This window comes from Brassica napus, chromosome C2, assembly GCF_020379485.1.
Source record: "Brassica napus cultivar Da-Ae chromosome C2, Da-Ae, whole genome shotgun sequence".
NCBI lineage: Eukaryota > Viridiplantae > Streptophyta > Magnoliopsida > Brassicales > Brassicaceae > Brassica > Brassica napus.
In genome coordinates, this window is record NC_063445.1 from 47,065,323 (window position 1) to 47,090,193 (window position 24,871).

General features: G+C 33.6%; 1 protein-coding gene across 1 annotated transcript; it reads right to left on the reverse strand.

Annotated features, from left to right (window-relative positions):
* Positions 1–104: 104 nt before the first annotated feature.
* On the reverse strand, positions 105–2,757 carry LOC106432932 (protein RGF1 INDUCIBLE TRANSCRIPTION FACTOR 1-like). The gene is made up of 4 exons (XM_013873776.3): positions 2,159–2,757; positions 1,387–1,647; positions 1,066–1,224; positions 105–412 (listed from the first exon to the last, which is right to left on the reverse strand). Exons 1-4 carry the CDS (start codon positions 2,165–2,167, stop codon positions 179–181), a joined length of 663 nt encoding a protein of 220 aa, XP_013729230.1. The 5' UTR covers positions 2,168–2,757; the 3' UTR covers positions 105–178.
* Between the last annotated feature and the right edge of the window lie 22,114 nt (positions 2,758–24,871).

Genomic DNA, 24,871 nt, shown 5'->3' on the forward strand with positions numbered 1-24,871 from the left:
AGTTTTATTTCAAAACATTCATTATTTCTGTTTATAATTTTTTTTTTAGAAAAGAAACTTATATAAACTATATTTCTCTCAAAAAAGTTTTTATTTTAAACATAAACCGATATAATATCCTTCTTAAATAGAAAATATAAATAATGTACGATTTCGATAACAAAATCCACGGAAAAAATCAGTTAAGAGGAGATCTTCTAGAAACTCCTTTTCTCTTGAGTATCCTAACGAGTGGTCTCAATGAAAAATTACCCAATAAAACATCCGAGTCTTCTGAAACATCTGTGAGTGATGATGTGCATGATTTTTTCTCTTCTAAGTTTTGTTCTTGATTATAATGTTCTTTCTTCAAAGCACTTTGGTTTATTTCCGGAGAGAAACAAAATTTGTGCTTTTCTGGAGAAGCTGAAATCTACAAAAAAAAAAAAAAAAGCTATTGTCATTGAATTAGCAGACCATAAACTTAACATAAATTACGTTATTTGATTTCAAATGAATTGTGCAAATTTCATGTTTTGAAACGTGTTCACGACGTGTATACAATTCACTTTATAAATTATGTCCAAATTAACGTTTCAAGAAGTTAATACTCATATGTCAATGTAGGTTACACGTCAAAATTATAGATATATATCCATGTTAAAAGATTAAAGATATACTCGAATGATATAATATAACCTAAAAAAAGAAAACTAATTATTTTAAGAGAAGAAACTAAAATGAACCTCGAGTATAGCATATTGTTGACTCTAAAACCAAGAAAATGTATATATTGAAGTGTGAATTGTATAGTTGATAATGTGTAGAATTCAAAACACGCATATTTATCTTATGTCAGAGATATGTCTCATTGAAGACTTAACTTTCTTTTGAAGTTTCAAGATTGTTTCTGTAAAACAATTTGTATACCATATAATCAAAAAACATTTTGGTTACCTTCTCATCAGAACGTTTTGTATACTTTTGCCAACTACTAATATAAAAACTACTAAAACAATGCATAACTAACAGGGTAACAATGCATAGGGGAAAAACTTTAAAAGAGATTGAAATAACATATATTACCTTGCAAGAGATAGAGCAAAATCGATTAGGACGATCTTGAATATATCTTTTACACGTCACGCATGAACCTGCATTCTTGGATTTTGTTGAAGGTCTTGCATCTTTTGCTTGCGGCCGCGAATTCAAATGTATAGCTTGTTCTCCATTTATTTTATATGTCTTTTTCCAGAGACAAATTGTTCCGATACAAAGAAAAGCAAAAGCGATATGTCTATTTAATTTGGAATTTTCAAAGACTCGATCAAAACAGAAGTTAGAAAACAAAAGTAGTTTCAAATAAATTTAATTAATTTTTATAATGATTTAATATCAAGAAAAAACCTGTATCTCGGAGCAATCAAAGTAGTGTTGAATATCGAGGAGACGCAAAACATCTTGATAAACGTATTTGCAAATCTGAAGACGACGATGGAGGAAGTGTGCTTCTGTGTCACAACAATGTCTGCATATTTGGGCATTACAGTCAATGCAAAAGACATTCTTCTCGTTCTTTCGAAGATACTTATGATTCATACATATCCCAAAGAACTCTAAGCTCAATAGTGCCGTAATCCAATCTTCATCAACTCTTCTCTTCTCACTCTGCAACTTATATTTTTTTCTAGTTAAAACTTTTCTTGTGAATATCAGAAGAAATTTGGAAAGTTGACTAAGATGTATATGAATTATAAATATGGTTGTACGACAAATTTTAATCGACTTGTTTTCAAAATTTAATATCAAATCTGTAGAAATTTAGAACTTTTATTGATTTTATATAAAATGATTTTACATGCAATCATTTGAAACTTTAATTAGAGGGTTTCGTTTGAAACAATAGAAATAGATGGATCCGCAGAAATTTGAAAATTTATTGAAATTTAGAATGAATATTTTTTTTTTGTAACAGAATGAATAAATATATTAGACTGGCGTAAAGGATGGATTCTGCAGATTTTTTCTTATATATCATTTTTTGTGAAACCAAACACTCGAATCTAGTGATTTATAAGCAAAGAAAAGGATGAGATCTGCATAAATTTTGAAGTGATATACAAATGAAAAAAACAGATGAAATTCATTGGAAAAATATAGATGTATAAAGGGTTTGTACCAGATTCATTTGGGTATGAGAAAGTGGATTCCTTCAGTGGATCAGATGGGCAGACTTTTATATTTCTTCGAATAAAATCATCTAAAGGGTTCTTGGGGAAGAAGAAAGAGAGAGGAGAAGCAAAAAGAAAAAGAAACAAGTGATTGTAGTGTGAATAAATTAGTAGACGGCCAAGGAAATATAAACAAGTTATATTATGAATATATAAATTGTATATATTGTGTTTTCTGAGAAAGTATAAATTAAAAAGAGAAAAAGAATTTTTTATAATTAATTAAATAAGGGAAAATCAAAAGTCCAAATAGTCAACAATAACTGTGGCTCTTTTTAAGTTTTAACCTTCCAAGTTTATCCTACATTTACGAAATAGTCTAATATGTTTTAAATACAAATGAAAAATAATTTGACTGTGAGAGGAAAAAGGAAGTCTTTATAATTTAGAAGGTGCGATAAAGGTAAGCAAATTTCCAGTATTTACTCCGAAATTTCCAAGGAAACTAGCCTATTAATTTTGGAATCATATCATTCTGTACATATACATACATAGGAATATAAGATGTCGAAGATATACCCATCGCATTGCATATACCACATTATTAAAATTCAATATATGTTATAAAAGAGACGTTTGCGTAAACCTATTATTGCTCACTAGAGGTCTATATTTATACAAGTATTAGACTGTCTTATTTAGACCGTCATACAAAAAAGAAATCCTATTTCTAATAAGAATAAGAAATAGTACGTATCCTAAATACATATGGAACATGATAAACATCAAGTATAGATAAATGCAAATTTTCATTCGCCTAAGTAGGGGTTATTGGTTGTTGTATTTTAATGGATTTGAAAATCCGAATTAAATCTATTGTTATTGGTTCTATAATTTTCAAATCTGTATTAAAATCATGTGTTATTGGTTTAATGATTCATAAATTCTATATCAAATCAAGTGTTATTCAATCGTACGGATTTACTAATATATTTGATTTAATAATGGATTTGAATGGATTTGCTTGGATTTTTTAGTTAAAAATACAAAAACTCAAATCCGAGGGAAAACCTCTGGATTTGCATATTTTACTTGGATTTATAAATACTATATGGATTTCTAAATCAATCAAAATATATAAACCAATAACACCTCCTAAGTCATTAGCGAATGAGCCGGATGGATAGCTGATGGGCCGGACGGTTTGGGCCTGATATGGGTCGATCACCACTTGGTTTATAAAATTCCCTCGACACATCCGGTTCAGGGCTTGTAACATGCTTAATGTTGTCTCATTAAAACCTTTCCAGGAAAACCCAATGGGGCAAAACCATGGATAAGGAAAAAAGTACAACACATGAACTCCCCCTGACTTGTACCCCCGTGTATGTTCTTCAAGTTGGCGCATGGACAATTTGATAGTTTAGCTTCATGGGCGCCAAGTCTTGAACTGGTCTTTTAATTGGCACGTCCCAAACTGATAGATAAATTTCATGGACGTGTGGTTGGTGTAAACATGGTGAAGAAGTCGGCTGACATATCATATGACTGAACTTGTAGTTCTTTGAGCTTCTTGAACGTTGATGTAGGAATAACTCTTGCCGAATTGTAACTTAAGTTATCTTATAACTCTCATATCTTCTGGAACTTCATTAAGACATGGTCAAGACGTGCATCTTTGCAGCTGACCACTCTATGTCCTGGTCGGACGGATGGCACTCGACCAGTATTCAGATGGACCTCTAGTATTTCAGGAAAAATGAAATTTTCTTCTTTTAGCAAAAAGGAAATTCACAATTCTGGACAGATTATGGTTTTAATCAAAACTAGCAATTTTCCTAATCACTTCATTTGATATTCAAACAATTAATCACAATATGGAAACTTGTTTATCAATCGATTTATGCAAAAAAGAAAATTAGGGTTTTCAGCAATTTAACAATTTTAAGATCAAATTCGATTCTAAACATTTCTATTTACTCAAACAATCATCAAAGATAATTCAAGGTTTTAATCTAGCAACCTAAACCTCAGATACATCAAAATCAATCAATCAAAACAGTCGGATCAATTTAGGTTTTTGATATTTTAGATTTTCAAAACATCATAAAGGAAACGGATCATATAATTTAGATTTAGGGTTTCAATGCCCTTACTGATCAATCAATGTTCTAGCAACCCTAATAGCCATTGATCTATCAACTTAACAGGAAAACAATCTAACCAAAACTTAGTTCCCTATGTTAGGGTTTCTATTATCCTAGATTAAGGTTCTTCAAATTTTAATGGTTCAGATCTTTATCAATCAACCAAATTCAGTGTAGGTTCTTTTAAGTTTCGATTTTTACCTTTAGAAACTTATGGAGTGTAGATTTGGACCATCAAAGAGAGAAGGAGGCCACAAGCTGATCGTTCTTCGAGTCGGGTCGCGGACAGGCTACTTGCTTGGCCGGATCACGAACAGGGAAGAAGGAGAACGTCTGGTTTACTTGATCTCTTCTAGAAAGAGCTAACTTCAAGAGAGAGAGAGAGCTCGGATTTGGGTTAGGAAAACGATTAGGGTTCTAAAGCAAATCGGCGATGCGTACTGTAGCAGAATGTGACGGCACGTCAGTGATTGGATCGACAAGCGGTTTGCAGCGTCTGATTCGTATCGGCAAGAGCTTCAATTTGATATATTGCTCGTTGTCTGGGTCCTCACGGTTTGGGAGAAAGATCTCTTTGAAGTTCCGCCGGAATTAGGGTTTTGTGATATTCGGCTGAGTTTAAGGAATTTCGTGGGGGCTTAGGGTTAGAGGCTATCATGCTGATAACGTGTTATAAAATAGATGTTGTGTAAGCCTATTATTACTCATGACTAGAGGTTTATATTTATACAAGTATTAGACCGTCTTATTTAGACCGTCATAAGAGAAAAGGAAATCCTATTCCTAATAGGAATAGGAAATAGTACTTATCCTAAATACATAGGGAAAATGATAACCATCAAATATAGATAAATGTAAATTCTCATTCGCCTAAGTCATTAGCGAATGGGCCGGATGGATAGTTGATGGACCGGACGGTTTGGGCCTGATATGGGTCAATCACCACTTGGTTTATAACAATATAGACTTTTTTGAAACACTAAATCCATATAGGTGTTATAATTTATATTGTGGATGTCCATAACCGGCCCATATCTTAGAGAGAGAGTCGGCCCGTCTAGAGAGAGAGAGACAGCCGCGCCCTAGAGAGAGAGAGTCGGCTACTTCCTTTTCTCCTTTGGCTACTTTCCTATTTACTTTAGACTTATGATTTGTACTCTTTCCATATTTGTATTTCCATATTCTAGTCTTTCCATTATTCTATGATAGTGTAATTCCCTATATATAAAGAACTCCTTATGTTTATGAATAATACAGAAACATACATATTCTATTCTCTTGTTTCACAACACGTTATCAACACGATTACGCTCTAAACCCTAAGCTAAAGTCTGAACCCTAAAACACTAATCTCATCCCGGCGATAAACCCTAAACCCGACGACGAACCCTAAACCCGTGACGAACCCTAATCTGATCGACAACCTAAAACCTCATACTCAAGGCGTTCCCGATCTCAGCACGCGACCTCAGTCCGTTCCTCAGCTCGCGACTTCAGCATGTTCGCGAGACACGATCTCAGCCTGCTCGACGCGACCCGATACCGTTCGATAGCCAGCACGTTCACGACCCGATAGCTGTTTGCTCCCTTTCGCGACTCGTCTCAGCTTCAATCAGTTCGCTACCCGACAGCAACGATCAGCTCGCGTTCTTCTCTATTTGGTGGTCCATTCAACCCGACTTGAGGTTTAGGTAAAACTAAAACCTAAGAACCAAACCCTAAGGCAATAGATCCAATCCATAATAACCTAAATTGAATCTTATTGCTTGATTAAAATCGAAACCCTAATTCCCTAAAGCCTAGCCGCATGCATACCATGCAAACCCTAATCGAAATTTGATTTGATTGTTTATGTGATTGAATGTTTTGAATCTGATTATCATCACATATAACCGATTGCTAGGATTGATTAATCTCATACTTGAATTTGGTTGATTGAATTGATGAACTAATTGAATGTTATCTTGCAATAGAAATCGCCTAAGTTGATTAGTTCTCATCTTGTTTAAAATTTGAAACCGACCGGCTTGTTCATATTGAAACCCTAATTGCATTAATCTCATTGAATATGATCGTTAGGTTGATAGTAACTAAACCCCTTGATGCATTGCTTGATTGTTTTATTGAGGTTTCATGATCACTTAGAATCGTTCTTGCTAAAGATGAATAACCGATTGCATTAAGATCATATAGAAACCGATTGCTAAGATTGTTCATACTCTTGGCCGTGCGGCTTGTCTTGCATTATGCATGTTTGGATTATTTGGCAGTGCGGCTTGTTAGCATATCATGCATGCATAATCATATGAACTAAATGCATCATATCCGTTTGGTCGTGTGACCAATTTGCATTATATATCTGATTGTTTTGTATGCATTATAAAAACATTATAAATCCTAAGAGTGAAATATATGATTTCAGATGTCGAAAATCAACAACTTGGATTTTGCTGTCCTAAATCTCTCTAGAGATAATTACTTGCAATGGGCACTTGATGCTAAGATCATCCTAAAATCCAAAGAACTCGGTGAATGTATCACCAAGGGTAATAATGCAAGTGAGAAAGATAGATATGGAGCTATATTAATTATACGCCATCATCTTATTGAAAGTCTCAAAGATCAGTATTTGACTATTGAGAATCCTCTAGACCTTTGGACAGAGTTGAAAACGAGATATGATCACCAGAGAACGGTGTTATTACCAAAGGCTATGTATGATTGGAGGAATCTCAGAATCCAGGACTTCAAGTCCGTGGACGAGTATAACTCGGCCCTGTTTAAGATAGTTTCTAAATTGAAACTGTGTGGTGAGGATATAACGGATAAGGATATGCTTGAGAAAACCTTTTCCACCTTCCACACAAGCAATGTGTTGTTACAACAACAGTACCGAGAGAAGAGCTTCACAATTTATGCTAATCTGATCTCTTGTCTCTTGCTCGCTGAGCACAACATGAACTGTTGATGAGAAACAGTGAATTGAGACATCCTGGAACAAACCCATTACCTGAGGCACATGCGACCGTAGAGGCTAAGAAAGAGTCGAACCATGTTCAGAGTGATAGCCAACACGGACGTGGTCGTGAAAAATATCATGGACGTGGTGGTCAAGGCCGAAACTCGTTTGGTCGAGGCCGAGGCAACTCATATGGCTATGGCCAAGGAAGCTCCTATGGAGGCCGTGGTACATCTTTCAAGCCACAAAACTCGACCAAATCCGTGTGTCATAGACGTGGTATGGATTATCATTGGGCTAAGACATGTAGGACTCCCAAACATCTCGTTGACATCTACCAAGAGAGTTTGAAAGGGAAGAATCCTGAAGCTCATATGACTTATCAAGATGGTGAAGATGATTTCAATCATGAACAAGACGATCTCATGGAGTATGAAACGTCTGATTGTTTAAAAGAATGAAGTTGAATTCAACATCTATGTTTTTGTGTTCTTTGCTTTGTGTTTTCTATGTTTGATTGCTTTGAACTTATTTTATTAATGAATGAAATTTTTTGATATAAAAGTCTCTAAAGTCTCATAGAGGGCTATGGCCAGGCTAATATCATGTTGCCTAAGGGTACGCATCTAGAGATATCTGATGCATTGTATTCACCCAGCTCTAAGAGAAGCCTATTGAGCTTTAAAGACATTCGAATGAATGGATTTCATATTGAGACTAAGGGCGAAGGAAACAAAGAGTTCCTTCAGATCATAGAGATCGGCCAAGGCTATAAGAAAGTCCTAGAGTCTATACATGCACTCTCTACTGGCCTTTTACTATGCTAAGGTCAGAATGATAGAGACCAATGCTGGTGAGTTCACGTCCCAAGCGTTTAATGATTACTGTATGCCCATGGGGGTAAGTGTGGAACACTCCGTGGCACATGTACATATACAGAACGGCTTGGCCGAATCATTCATAAAACGAATTCAGCTAATAGCTAGACCATTGCTTATGAGGTCTAAGCTTTCGGCCACAGCTTGGGGACACGCGGTCTTGCACGCGGCCGAACTGATTCGTATAAGACCGTCTAGTGAACATAGATATTCCCCATTACAATTGCTTACGGGTCATGAGCCAGACATATCTCATCTTAAGACATTTGGTTGTGCCGTCTATGTGCCAATTGCACCACCACAGAGAATAAAGATGGGACCTCAAAGGAGGATGTGGATATATATTGGATATGATTCTTCCACGATTATAAAATACCTTGAGCCAACTACGGGTAATTTATTTAAGCCTAGGTATGCGGATTGTCACTTTGATGAATCCGAACATCCAACATTAGGGGGAGATAGCAGTAAACTGGTAAAAGAAATTACATGGAATCAAACATCGTTATCTTGGCAAGATCCTCGGACTCAGAAGTGTGATTTAGAAGTCCAAAAGATTATACATTTACAAAAGCTAGCTAACAATTGCCAGATTCCTTTGCTGACCCGAAAAGAGTGACTAAGTCATATGTACCAGCTGCTAATGCACCAATAAGAATTGATGTTCAAGAGGGACACCATCAAGTTGCTACAGAGTTTAGACAACGTTTGAAACATGGTAGACCAATAGGTTCCAAAGATAAAAACCCTCGGAAAACTAAGAAAGGTGCAGAGATTGAAACCGAGGTTGTTAAAACCCTAGACACGACCGCAACCGTTCCTAAATCCTGGGACTTAGCCGCGGCCAATCCCAAAACCCTAATAGCGATCGCGGCCGATCATGAACGCTTAGATGCGGCCGGCCCTGATGTATCTAATATTGATTCTTGGGACGCCAAGATTCAAGGTACTGAAGGTCCTGATAATAATGAGATCTCAATAAACTATGTCTTGTCTGGGATACAATGGAACATAAAGAATGTCGACATTGATGATATATTTGCATGCAATGTAGCACTTGAAATCATGGATGATAATGAGGATCATGAACCCACGTCTATTTATGAGTGCACTCAACTATCAGATTGGATCAAATGGAAAGAAGCTATTAACGTGGAGTTAAACTCTTTAAAGAAGAGATATGTCTTTGGACCAATAGTCCGGACACCTTATGATGTTAGAAAAAGAAACGAACACGGTGAGGTCGTTAGATATAAAGCACGGTGTTGCACAAGGATTCTCACAGAGACCATGAATAGATTATGATGAGACATACTCCACTATGGTGGATGCTACTACTTTTAGATTCATGATAAGTCTGGCTATAAGAGAGAAATTAGTCTTGCGGTTAATGGATGTTGTAACTGCAAACTTAAATGGGCCACTGGATAACGAAATTTATATGAAAGTACCAGAGGGTATAGAGTTGAAAAATAAATCTAGTACTCGAGAACAACACTGTATAAAGTTGAATAAGTCATTTTATGGATTGAAACAATCAGGTTGAATGTGGTACAATAGGCTAAGTGAGTACCTAGAGAGAGAAGGATACAAGAATGATCCGACCAGCCCTTGTATCTTTATAAAGAAATTCGGTCAGGGCTTTGTGATTATATATATATATTTTTTTTTTTGAATTGAATGTTAAATTTAATTCAAAAGAAAAAACCCTTGTTACAACTTGTGTTACCTTTCTAAAGTTTCCGAAATATAAGGCAAAAGAAAACAGAAAGGAAAAACTCTACAAACTTTTAATAACTCCTCCTCCACTCCAATCCAAAACTACTCCTCCCTTGCACCTACCCAGCGCTCACTCCTACTGGCTTTTACCCAGCTCTCACTCCTACTGGGAAGCCCCAGCTCTCACTCCTACTGGGCTAGACAACATCAATCAACCATCCAAACTACAATTAACTAACTCCAAACCAGTAAATCATACCCCCATTATAATCCTCATCTCCTCTCCTTTGAATCACAGTAAATTGGTTTCTCATATTCTTATCAAGTCTCCTTATCAAAACATCTGCAGGACAAGATTCTTCACCATGTCTTCTCCTATTACGTTCCCTCCAAATAGCATGAATAGTAGATTGAAATAAGTACCTCATGATAAACATCTGCACTGTATTCCAATTTAAGTTTCGAATGAGCAACTCAATGATCCTCTCCCAGCTTGTAGTATATTGATCAGTGAGAAAGCTTCTTGTTAAAGCCTCCCAAATCTGCGCTGAGTAGACACACGCAAAGAAAAGGTGATGCATTGTCTCCACCGGCTCATCACAGAAAATACACGCCACCGCTGCATTACTATTCCATTGCTGAATTCTATCTCCTGTGGCTAATCTGCCTCGCATCGCAATCCACGTGACTACAGAGAATTTCGGGGTGGCATGCTTAAACCAGATTACATGGTACCAAGAGCAAAGCTGGTGTTTCTCTCTAATACTGAGCCAAGTGCTCTTTGTGGAGAACCTCTTCTTGTACTGGCCTTTTTCATTTTTCCAAAGCGAGACGTCTTCATCGGGAGTTCTGCTTTCTCTAAACTTCACTATTTCCTCTTCTATTTTATTTAACATCTGGACTCGATGCTTTCTCCTCCTATGAGACATGCAATCAACCACCCTAGCATTCCGCATAATACCCATATCAATATAACTTCCATCCCCTGCAATATCCTTTAAACACCCATAGGACACCACACTTCATGCCAAAAAGAAGTTCTCTGTCCATTATGAATCTCCACCCGATAAAATTGCTTCGCTATATCTCTACTTTGGAGGATCTTTTTCCACATCCAAGATCCACTTTGTGTGTTTTCCCGGACCGTCCAAAGAGAGCCTTCTCTTATCAGATAGACCTGTATCCAATTTACCCATAGCGATCGAGCTGATAATATTCTCCAAATCAGTTTAAGACAACCAACCTGGTTTACTTCTTTAAGAGGCCGAAGTCCCAACCCACCTTCTTGTTTCAGTTTACAGATATCTCCCCATGAAATCTTCGCTTTTCTACCATTCAACTCTGGTCCTGACCACAAGAACGCCAAACAGAGCCTATCAATCTCATTCAGACAACCACTCGGTAACCTGAAAGCTGCCATCCAAAAATTTGTAAGGCTTCGAATAACTGAATTTATCAACTGAACTCTCCCTGCATATGAGAGAAACCTTCCTGTCCAGGAGCTCATCCTCTTCCTAATCTTCTCAACAAGAGGAAGAAAATCAGTGATAGTCATTCTTTTTGTGAGGAGGGGAAGTCCTAGGTATCGAACTGGCAGCTTTCCCGTGGCAAAATTGAATATCCTCTGAAAATCGTTACCTCTCTGATTTGCTCCTGCCATAAAGAGCACAAACTTCTCCCTACTGATTTTGAGACCACTCATCCTGTCAAAATCCTCAAAAACCTGAAGAATCCCTTCAATAGAAGTTTTTGTGCCGTCCGCAAATATCATCAGATAATCCGCAAAGCAAAGATGTGTTAGCTCAATGTTTTTACATCTTGGATGATATCCCACCTTCCCCTGACGAGTAGCTTTATCCAACATTTTGGATAAAACATTCATACAGATAACGAATAAATATGGAGAGAGAGAGCAACCTTGTCGTAGACCTCTTTTGCTCTGAAAATATCCTGCCAACTCCCCATTAACTTGAACAGAAAAGGATGCAGACGTGATGCAAGTAGAAATCCAGCCAATAAACTTCTTTGGCAAACCCATAGCTTCCAAGGTATTCAACAAGAAAGACCACTGGACTGAATCAAAGGCTTTTGAGATGTCAATCTGCATAGCACAGCGTGTAGAGATGTCTTCCTTATGATAGTCTTTAACCAGCTCCGTCGCTAACAAGACGTTCTCCATTAACAATCGCTCTTTAATAAAAGCAGATTGATTCAATGTTATACATTTAGGCAGCACACTCTTTAATCTCCTAGCAATTATCTTCGAGATTATCTTGTATAACACATTACAACAGGAGATAGGGCGATAATCCCTCATCATCTTGACTTCATCTTTCTTCGGAACCAGAGTTAAGATGGTAGAGTTTAATCCTTTTGGAAGAAACCCTTCGTGAAGAAGGATTGAATCGCCGCAGTGACATCCTCCCCTATCACATCCCAAGCTCCTTTGAAGAATTCTGTTGTAAACCCGTCTGGTCCTGGAGATTTATTCCCCGGCATATGAAATAACACCTCCTTTATCTCTTCTTTAGTAACCTCTCTGTCAAGCTTCAGACAGTCAGCCTCACTGCAATTAAAATCCAATAAATCTCTCAGAGTTTCAACAGAAGCTCCTTCAAAATCTGTTGGTTGCAACATCATAAACTCAGCAAAGAACTTTTCAGCTTCAACTTTGATCTCCTCTTCTGTCTTAGCAACCGAACCATCAGCTCGAATAATTTCATGAATCGCATTCCTGATTTCTCGAATTTTTGCTGAGCTATGGAAGAAGATGTTATTCCCATCTCCCACATCTAACCAATGAATTTTTGATCTCTGCTTCAAAAATTATTCTTCCAATTCAGCTAATCTTTGCCATTTCGACATTGCTTCACTCTCTACTCTCAGCTTTTCTGGGCTAGGATCCTCCATAGTTTCCTTCTGTCTTCCACAAAGTTCCAGATAAGCTTCTCTTGTTCTCTTTGGTAGCTCACCTAGTTTAATTTTACTAAGCTCTCTTAGCGGTTGTTTTAAAGCTTTTAGACGCTTAGTAAGCATATACATAGCAGATGTTGACTGATAGATAGCTTCATACTCCCTCCAAGTCCTCCCCATGAGAGATACAAATTCCGGCATCTTTGCTATCGCATTCGTGAATTTAAAAGGCTTACGCTTCTTACTCTCTCCATGCTTCGGATGAATCCGACATCGAAGATGATCGGAACAGCCTCCTGCCTCAAACACACTGTACGATCTTGTGTTATGTAGCCACTCCTCATTCACTAGAACACGATCTAGTTTCTTACAAACCAGCCCCTCTTCTCTTTTGTTACTCTATGTAAGCCGTGGACCCTGAAAGCTCATATCCATCAACTTACAGTACCCAACCACCTCTTGAAAATCCCTCATACCAGCTGGTGTTCTTGGATGATCTTCAAAACCCGAGTGCTCTTCTCCATCCAGAATCTCATTATAATCCCCTAATAACATCCACTTCTTGTTCTGAAAACTAGTTGCATCAGAATGACATCTCAAATCTTCCCATAAATCTTTTCTCTCTTCCATTGTATTATAAGTGTATATGAAAGAACAGAAAAATTCGTCTTCCCCTGGCAGCAAGACCAAACACGTTATTAATTGTGCACTCTTATACACCGGAGTCATCCTCACTTCTGGTCTCCACACCACCCACAACCTACCTAGTCTATTATGCTCATAGTTAGCCATAAAGTTCCAATCTCGAAAAACCTCATCCACAATCTTCCCCGCTTTACTCTCTTTTACTCTTGTTTCAATAATGCATCCAAAAAAAATTGTTGTATCTCGTAACCAGCTTCTCACAACCCCATGTTTAGTTGACTTATTGAAGCCCCTCACATTCCAAAAGAAACCCGTCATTTGTGATTTTTCCTAGTACCCCTTTTCATATCTTTAATATGATTAGAAGTTCCAGGCATAACCACACGATGATTTGTCTTCGACACCCTTGGTAACATCTGTCTTGCTCTTTCTTTTTTAGTTGACTCTATATTTTCTTCCACCCTACTTTGATATATATCCTCCTCTTCCTCCATATCTTCTTCTACGGACTCTGTATCCACCTCTTCTCCTTTCTCATCAGTGTTTCTCAAAGCATCAAATCTAGAAGGCGTCACTATATTCACTTGGTCTTGATTCAGACTTTGTGTTTTTGGACTCCGCTCCATCTTATCAGTCGATACTGTTTTCCATCCACTCAATTCCCCCCTCCTCAATAGTATTCTCTCCTCCCACATCCTCTTTATTCTTCTCTTCTACATTTTCCTTCCCTACTACTTTTCGTTCTTCTTGTTCTCCATCTTCCTTTTCTTCTCCACTTTTTATCCCGCCTTGCTCCTTATTCTTATTTGTACTACTAGAACTCTCCTCATCTTGTGTTTTACCCTCCTCATAATCCTTTTTTCCCCTTACAGAAAGTCTCATAGTGTCCCCATCTACCACATGAGACACATCGTGGCGGAAGCCATGGATACTCATATTCCACTGTAATCTTCTTGCCCTGAATTGTTAAGTCAATTCTATCTGGTAACTCCTTTGACAGATCTGCCTTTACAAACACCCTTGCTACTTCAAAGTTTAGACAAGCAATTGTTTCCAGATGCAAATGATCAGGTACCCCCACTGTGCTCGTCATGAAGCTCAACCCTTCCCAAGAATACATACTCATCGGCACGTTCGTTAAGTGAACCCATAGAGGAACTAGACCCGCGGTTGCATCAACCACATCAGGAGACCATTTTGAAGCCACCATCATAACCCCCGCTATGTTCCACATCCCTCTTCTCATTATCTTCCCCCTTATCTTCTCGCTTGGAACTCTTATCCTCATTGTTCGCTCATCCATCGCATAAACATCCAATTTTTGAGACTTCTCACCAAATGCCCAAATCTTATTCACAATCATGTGTACCTTCGTAATATGGGGTGTTGTATCCAGAAACCTTGCAATCACTAAGTCCTCCCACAGATGATTCGATTTCTCAATAATTTCCGCTGGAACTTCTACCATATGCTTCCCCTCCGAGATCGATAGATCCACATCATATTTCGTCATAACCTGTTTCACTTTTGCCGCTGTAACCCAAGATTTCCCCTTCGCCTTGTCTTCCGGAGGTGGATCCGCCGGAATCCCACCTGAATCCATCTCTACTGCCTCAGTCGACAGCGGAGATCGTGAAGAGAGTTCGTTCGTCGCAGTCGCCCTTCGAATCGCCAATATCGCCCTTTCTCAAAACGGTGCGTTTTCGTTTTACAATATTGCTTCCTTTGTGATTATAGCAGTGTATGTTGATGATTTAAATATCCTAGGAACCTCTGGAGAAATTTCCCTAACAGTTGAATATCTTAAGAAAGAATTCGAGATGAAAGATCTTGGAAAAACAAAGTTTTGTTTGGGATTACAACTTGAGTACATTAAAGATAGAATCCTTGTGCATCAAATGGCATATACAGAAAAAATACTCAAGAGATTCAATATGGCCGAGTCTCACCCATTGTCTAGCCCCATGGTCGTGAGGTCTCTAGGCCTGGACACTGATCTGTTCTGTCCTAAGATGGACGATAAAGATGTCCTAGGTCCCGAAGTGCCATATCTCAGTGCCATAGGAGCTTTGATGTATCTGGCGAGTCACACACGACCAGATATATGCTTTGCCGTGAACCTATTATCTAGGTTTAGCTCTTGTCCAACCCAAAGGCACTGGGACGAGATTAAACATGTTCTTCGTTACCTGCAAGGAACGAAAAACTTGGGTTTATTTTATACTAACCATAACAAAGAAGGGTTAATTGGCTTTGCTAATGCAGGTTATCTCTCGGATCCTCACAATGCTCGATCACAGGCCGGCTACTTTTTTACTCATGGTGGCACGACCATCTCATGGGGTTCCATGAAGCAGACGATCGCGGCCACTTCATCAAACCACTCAGAGATCTTGGCTATTCACGAGGCCAGCCACGAGTATGTGTGGTTACGGTCCATGACCAACCACATCCGAGTCGATTGTGGGATCACCGAAGGCAAAGACGTACCAACCGTGATGTATGAGGACAATGCAACGTGCATTGCTCAGCTTAAGGATGGCTAGATCAAAGGAGACCGGACGAAGCACATACTGCCTAAGTTCTTCTTCACGCACGAGCTTCAGAAAGCCGGCGAGGTCCAAGTCGTCCAAGTGCGTTCCAGTGACAACTCAGCCGACCTGTTCACCAAATCACTTCCTACCTGCACGTTCAGAAAGCTCACGCATCAGATTGGGATGCGTAGACTGAAAGACCATCAGTGATGTTCAGAACAGGGGAAGTAATACGTGTTGTACTCTTTTTCCTTCACCATGGTTTTGTCCCACTGGGTTTTCCTGGTAAGGTTTTAATGAATCAACATCTAAAGCGTATTACAAACTCTGTATGGTTATGGCATCCAAGGGGGAGTGTTATAATTCATATTGTGGATGTCCATAACCGGCCCATATCTTAGAGAGAGAGTTGGCCCATTTAGAGAGAGAGACGGCCGCGCCCTAGAGAGAGAGAGAGAGTCGGCTACTTCCTTTTCTCCTTTGGCTACTTTTCTATTTACTTTAGACTTATGATTTGTACTCTTTCCATATTTGTATTTCCATATTCTAGTCTTTCCATTATTCTATGACGGTGTAATTTCCTATATATAAAGGGCTCCTTATGTTTATGAATAATACAGAAACATACAAATTCTATTCTTTTGTTTCACAACAATAGATACTATTATTATATTTAACAGCAATAATTAACAGGTTGGCCGAAAAAAATACTCACCATTCTATCTCTCTTTTATTTTGCATAATTCACCATTCTATTTAATTGCAATTTACTAAACTTGTAAAATGAAAAAGAAATAATGGTTACCAATACCACCATTCTCTCAAAAAACCCTGTTTTTCACCAAAAGAAATACACACGAAGAAAAATGACCAAAAGATGTTTTATAAAGAAGTAAAAAAACTATATTCACTTTATAGATATATACATATAAATAATTACTTAAATAAATAATAATCAAATTTGATTATTATTTTTTGGGAAAATGGTCATTTAAATCACAAACTTTCAAATTTAGTTGAAAAAATCACGAACTTTCTTATGGACCATTTATACAGGATTAATTTCAAAGTGTCTGATTTTGATTTGATTCTGATTTTCTAAAAATTACGATTTCGATTTGATCGATCTATAAATATTGGAGATTAACTCCATTTAATCGATCTGTTAATCGAACTAACGACATATTAAAATTGGTTTAGTCAAAATTAATTGAGGTCGTAAGTGGCTTGTTAAGATAAATTGAGGCTTTAAATGGTCCACGAAAAAAATCATGATATTTTTCAGCCAAATTTGAAAGTTCATAATTTAAATAACTATTTTCCATTATTTTTTGAATAATGTGTTTTTAAATTTAAACTTTTTATAATTTTTTATTCTTCGACTTTTTTCCAAAAAAAAAATTCAATTTTTTCAAATTTTTATTTTGAAATCCAAATTTTGTTTTGAAACTATTTTAAAAATTTTTATTTTCAATTTTAAATATTTATTAAGTTATTTATTTAACTCCTAAACCATACCTTCGAAAAACTCAACCTCTTATATAGAGTTATTGGTGTTGCTTTGGTCTTTCTTTCTTCTCTTGCAAGGAAGTGGATCAATTTTCATTTTGGGATATTGGTTATGAACTATCAGTTCCCATTATTTATCTGATTTGTGTTTGCATTTCAAGCTTGTTCGAGAATAGCTTAACTGAAGCTAATCTGAGACAAATTTGATAGAGGCAATTGAAGATGAAGACCTATGTAAATGATGAGATTTATGTCATGCTTTCGGTAAAGGTATTAGAAGTCCTTCTGCTATTATTGAAACGGAAACACCTAATCTACTTTACTTTAAAGCAAAATTAGTTTGGTATGGCTAATGTGTCATCAATGATGATTATCTTCACGTGATTCTGGTGCTGGAAGGACCATTAATTTTTCATAATCGTTTTATCGTATTCTACAATGATGTAATATGTTCTGAATCACTTTTAATAAAACAACTAGATTTCGACCCGTGTTTTCATTTATTTTTATATAAATATTTTGTTTTCAATTCTAAATTTGTATAGATTATAATATATATGTGTCTATCAATTTTTAAAACATAATAAGTTTACTGTATATTTTTTTTATTGAATAGATTGTTTCAAACTTTCACATGTATTTGTATTTTCTTCTATATATATATTTTTTGATTATTATTTCATTATTAAAATCGTAACTATATATACAAAGATTAGTAAAATATTGTTTTATTGTCATATTCAAAGATATTGTAACATTTCACAAATTTATAAAGTTTTAAAAAAATTACCTATATAGTTTAAAACTTATTTCCTTGGTTTAGTAAAGATTAATCATTGTTAGATAATATGATTTTTGTTATTTTAAATTTTTTTTTATAATTTTAAAAGTTAACATCGACAAATATTTAAATATTTAGCATATAGAGGTATAGTATTATAACATTAAATTATATCTATTTAATTTATACTATCTATAAATCAAATGAATCATCTATTGTTTAAATCTAATTATTGATAGCCCAATAAAAACTTCTGGTAGGTCCAAAATTTAAATAATAAGATTAGATATTAAATGTAACATGACTTTTTAGGAATATGTCAATTATGTCCATTTTAAAAAAAAAATCACACATGAATCAAGGTTGTACTTCTGTTTTAATATATAAGAAGTGTTAAAAAAAATCTAAACCAAATCTATATTAGTTAATCTTATGAGTATAATTGTCTATTTACCTCTTTAATAAAATATTTTTGTTATTTTGACTTTTGTTTGCTATATTTATGATAAAAACATTTTTGGGATCATCCTATGGATTTTCTCTTACAAATATATTGTATTTTATCATAATAAATTGAAAATAAAAAAAAAGTAGCACTTAACTTTTAAAAGATACTAGATTTTGATCTGCGCTTTGAAAGAAGCGGATTGTTTTTGTTTTAAAGTAAATAATTTTAAAAATTAAAAAATACTTTGTTATGGATTTTTGAAGTTTTGATTATGATGGGTCAAATATATTGATTGATTCGATGAACCACACCTGACCCGTTAAAGTTGTACTGAACCCAAACCACACTGGGAAAAATACTCGAATGGTCCACAATTTTAATATCAGAAAATGGAACTAGACCGGCTTGAACCAAAACATTTTGAATATCCAAAAATATATAAATCATAATTATATATTTAAATATATTAGCTTATTTTTAAAGCTAGTATCTAAAATCAAAAATATAAAATTACTTGAAATTATTCAAATGCTAATATATTTATTTTTAAGCGCAAAAATAACTTATACTATAGTTTTACTTTATTAGAAATATAATCGTATAGTTTTGGAAGTTCATATATTCTTGTTCTAATCAAATCTTTTAAAACTGCCAAGTTTATGATACTAATAAATGATTGTTATTAATGGATGATGCAAAATATATAGAAGTTATTTTAAAGTTTGCCTAAAGGTACAATAATGCTTTTACACCGGGAAGTCTTGGTTTTGATTCTAAACAAAGATGAATTATGCAGAATATTAAAAATCATAAATGCCTCAAATAAAAAATTAAAATTCAAATAGGAAATAATATACATTTTAGATTATTTACACATACTAATAAAGCATGTTTTCTCTGTATTATAAAGAGTGCCATTTGACATTTTTTCTTGTTATACAAGAATGTCATTTTAGAATTTAATGCAATTTATATTAACTTGGAGCTTAATATTAAGTACATATGCATTGATCTTACAAAATAATTTTATTTATATCTAATATTTTTGGTTAAATATGTGTAATTAATAATAACATACATGTATTTCAATTATTTTTTTAATCTGTGTTCTTTGCAAAACGAATGAAGTATTAAATCTCTAGTTATAAAAATATGTTTGTGATTATCTATTTCCTAAAATTCTAACCAATAAAAGTTCAAATTAACTTTTTGAAATTTACAATTAATCATTATTAGTTAAAATGCATTACAAGTACAAAATATATCTTTTTAAACATTTTTTTTCTAAAACATGCATTTTATAAAAATAACGGAGTAATAACCAATGATATATTGACATATTTATCAAACAAATAATGGATTATCTAATAAAATATTAAAATTTATATTTTTAATCTGCATTATAAAATAACTAATCTCTAAAAAATTACATATTGTGAATTGTAGAAAATTGAATAAAGCTATAGATTTGAAACCGCTTAATTATTTAAGAAAATGGAAAAAAATATAGATAAAAAATTTAAATTTACATATTTTCTTTTGTTTTAAGAGCGAAAACATTAAAACTGATTTAAAAAGAAAATTATTATAATTGATGATGCATATACACTTTTTCTCTAACCTTCATTTCTCTAACTTTCTTTACTTAAGTAACACAAAACTTTTTTTAGATCTTGGCCCCTCCGGTACTTTTGTTAATTGGTGATACATATAAGCCAAAGAAATTTTATAGGATAGTACTAAAATATTTTTAATCATAAATTTAACAAATCAATACTATTAAAATAGAAGACCATTTTTTGAGATGCCCTTCTGTTTCAACAATAATTATAGATCTTTGCCGCTGATTATTTAAAACCTATGGTTCTTATTTAAATCTGTATTTTCCGGTTTTCTTTTTAATGCAACACCTATATTTTTTTAAAAATAATATTTCTCCTTTTGCTGTAACTAAACATTTATAACGGGTTTGCGGTGGTGATGGTGTTGAGTGATTAGTTTCCGGTTCCTTCGGGTAAATCGACGGTTGGTTTTACCCGGTGACGTTTCGAAGGGGGGCGACGTCGGAGCCGCAGCGTTTGTCCGCGCGGCGGCGGAGTTCCTTCGGGATCATTGGGTATCGTAGGTGGGCCTTGGGCACTGTTTGTGATTTGTTTTTTGGGCCCGTCTTTTTGGCCTCTTGTAATATGTTCTATGGGCTTTCAGCCTTTTAATGAAAATTTCAATTGATGGAAAAAAAAACATTTATAACGGGTCACTAAGGCTGTTCAATATGGTAAAACCGAACCGTACCGAACCGAACCGAACCAAAATAGACAATATCGTTTGGTTTTGGTATATACCATATAAACCGAATGGATATAATTTTATAAAAACCGTAGGATTTGGATACGGTTTGGTATATAACCGATTAAACCGAATAAACCGAACAAAACCGACTAAAAGTAGAAACATGTAAATATGTATCTATTTTATAACAATACATGAATATCTATTTGTTATATAAGTTAAATTTGTGTTAATAACTATTACCATAATGTTATAGTAATAAAGAACAATTCGTAAAACAATTGAACTATAATTAAATAACAATACATCGCAATTCAGAATCTTATTTTTAAGTTTTTTTTTTATCTTTTTGCTTTATTTTAGTATTCACTAAATTAATATGAAGATTATAAATTTGATAGAAAATAATTAATGGAAAATTTTCATAATTTTTTTCTTATCTATAAACAAACAGAGTTTCGTGTTCAATCGAAAAAGCATGACTTTAATGAACACTAAATATAGAAAAGTGGAAAAACTTTTCTTTCATGTTTCTGTTTTGTTTCATATTTTTATTTTCAAAATTTCAGGCTCTGATTTTAATTATAGATTTGATTATTTTATTTGATGGTAGAAGCATTTTTATTTTTTTGTTCATTTATTTGAACATGTAATATATTTTTAATAAATGACTGTGTTGACAATATGACTCTAAAATTCATTTTATATAATCTCAAACTAAATAATTATGTTTTTTGGTATAAAACCGAATAAACCGAAAACCGACGGTATATAAACTGAACCGAACCGAAGTAAATATGGATTTAGAATGGTAGTTATATTTTACTAATCAAAATACCAAAAACCGAAAAAACCGAACCTAAACCGAACCGATATCCGGATTGAACACCCATACGGGTCACATATGTATGCAGTCAAAACTGTATGCATAATTAAAACTATCGGCACAATCATGATTAATGCAATTCTTTCAAAAATATGTCATAGCATTGTTATAAACGTTTCGACTTTTCATATTATTGGTATTATACATAGTGAAGTAAACCCCAATTTTCCCATTGCTTACAAACTATGACATTATTTTTATATGTTTCTGAAACACCATCAAGCCTCCAATCCTTTGAAACAAAAAGTCTCCGTCAACATTCACGATTCAACAATAACAAATCCATAATAGAGCCTGCAGAAAGACATGTATTTAGTATTTTTATATATTATCTTCATATATAAAAACCATAAATTCTCATTTTAGTTTATATTAGCTGCTTAAAAACAAATTCTCCATGTATTATAGAGTCTATTTGCAAGCTAATTAGAGAATCATCCAAGAAATAATCTCTACTTTTAAAATAAATATTTAATAGCTTCTTATCTCCATTTTGAAACTTTAAAATTTTAAATCAAACTAACTCAACGATTTTAGTTTGAAATATATCATATTTAGTTTCAAATCCAATATTTTCCAAACTAAAATTGCCCGAATTCTCAAGGCATATAGTTACCATAATATCAGGTGAGAATCTGATGTATAAATGAGAATATGTAGCTTTTGTTCAAAAAAAAAGAGAGAATATATAGCTAACTAAAACAAGAAAACCACTAAATTTGTAAATTTTTAACTAAAAATAAGAATAAAAAACTCGAAAAAGGTAAAAAAAAAGGATCTTAAATTTTATATTTTCTCCTTTTTCAAACTTAACAAATTAAAATTTTAACTACCTCAGTGATTTAGAGGAGAAGATTTACCCAATAACTTATTTAATTCCAAATGTTTTATTTTCCTAACTAACTTAGCTAATATTCGCAAGGCATATTCTTATGTTACCTACTTATCCTTTCCTATATATATACTAATGAAGGCAATGAAGCGATGTCTAGCACCAGATTTTTACCAGAGAAAATTAACAGAGAAAATGAAGTCATCACAGAAAACACTTACCTTTCTGACGTGAAACCATTCAAAACCAGTATGTGTACTCAAGTGAAAGTAATCCCCACCTTCGCAGACAAAAAAGGTAAAAACAAATCGCTTCTTTATCAATCAGTATTGTTCCATTCTTTAGATTATCAATCAAATACATATCTACAACTATTTATCAAATTAGAATTTAGAATAGATATGCTAAAAAGATACTTATTTGATGAACCAAGTAAGATTGTTGAAAGAACGGAGTAAGATTGTCACAAGTAGCAGTTCAAATAAGCTTCTGCTTCAAATAGAACCAATAATAGCTACCAGAATCTAAACGATATGTTTTTCAAAATAGAGAAAGAGGTCGGTCTAAAGTTAAGTAATATATTCTTAAATTAAATTATTAAAACAAAGATTTAAGAGTACTTATCTTTATTTTTCCCATGTTTTAGCTCATAAAAACATTGAATAGAATTCTCATTATGAATAAAAAAAACAATTTTACTAACAAAGAGAAAGGGGCCAGTCGGAAGGTAACTAACCTTCTATATTCAATTACCCTAAATCCTGATCCGCGCGCTAGCGCGGTTATGAATTTTCAGTTTTTCATTATTTATTTTATTAAATGATGTATTTGTAAAATTCATTCATATTATATTCATTAATTAAATATATTTTTTTTTGCATCTTAAATTATCTATTTTTTTACGAATGTGTGATATCATATAAAAAATTATAAAAAATGAGTATACATAGTTAATTAGATAATTGTAAAAACATAAATTTTTCTTTCGTTTGCGATATCATATAAATAATGATCCGTCCAGTTAACAAAATTCATAATTTTTTTTATGTGTAATTTTTTTTTGACCATTTCCTTAAAACTATATTAAATTTTACATATTTTAATTATAATATTTTTAATATCTATACCTTTTTATTTGAAATGCAACTCAATATTTTCTTAAAAATTATAACAAAATATTTAAAAAATATTTTTAGAATTTGTTTGAAAAATATGAAAATTACATTTTAAATTATAATTATCCTAAAATATGATAAGTTTTGATGTAAACGAAAACTCAAATTATGTCAAAAATAATTATATTCAATGATAATAACAATTTAAATTGATTATTTTTTAAAAAATACATTTACAAAATATTGTTTGAAAGAAAATTCATTTCTCTTTCAAATATAAAATGAAAATATTATAATTAAATATTAAAAAATATAAATAAAAAACCATAAATTTAGCAAATTACAACTGAGTTATATTATGCTAAAATTTTATTTCTAACAATTTAGCAAATGAAAAATGAGTTACGAGCAAATAATACCATATAATTTTTAAAAACATAGCCATTCGTAAATATTTTTTTAATAAATCAATATTTTTTAATTTAATCAACTGAAAATAATATCCGTACAATTGTGTGAGTCAAATTCTAGTTTTATTGATGCATGTTATATATTAGTGCTGTATGTTTTAGGTAACATTTTAATGATGCACGTTTTTTTAAATCTCTATTATTAAAATTATGCACGTAAGGATAACTCATGAGTTTTTTTTGTTGATTAAATGATATTATGTCCAAATTTATTTAAGGATATTTCATTAAGGTAACTGAAAAAGACAAACAATAAAATAGGAAGTTTAAATTCATTTAAGCATATTTTATTTATGTAACTGAAAAGACAAGTAATAAATTAGACAGTTTTATTCGTTTCAAGATATTTCATAAATGCAACTGAAAAAGACAAGCAAAAAAATAGGAAGATTAATTAATAAAGTAAGAACATTTTCAAATGGGTACTTCTCTTTTAATAATATAGATTATTAATTTACAATATACAACTATGTAAAATAACTAAGAGACGTAGCAAAGAAGTAAAAAACTGTATCAGGAAGAGACAAATAACTTTATCAGGAGGACATACACCTGAAAAGATCTGAGAAATTGGTTTGACAGTAGTGAATCGCAAA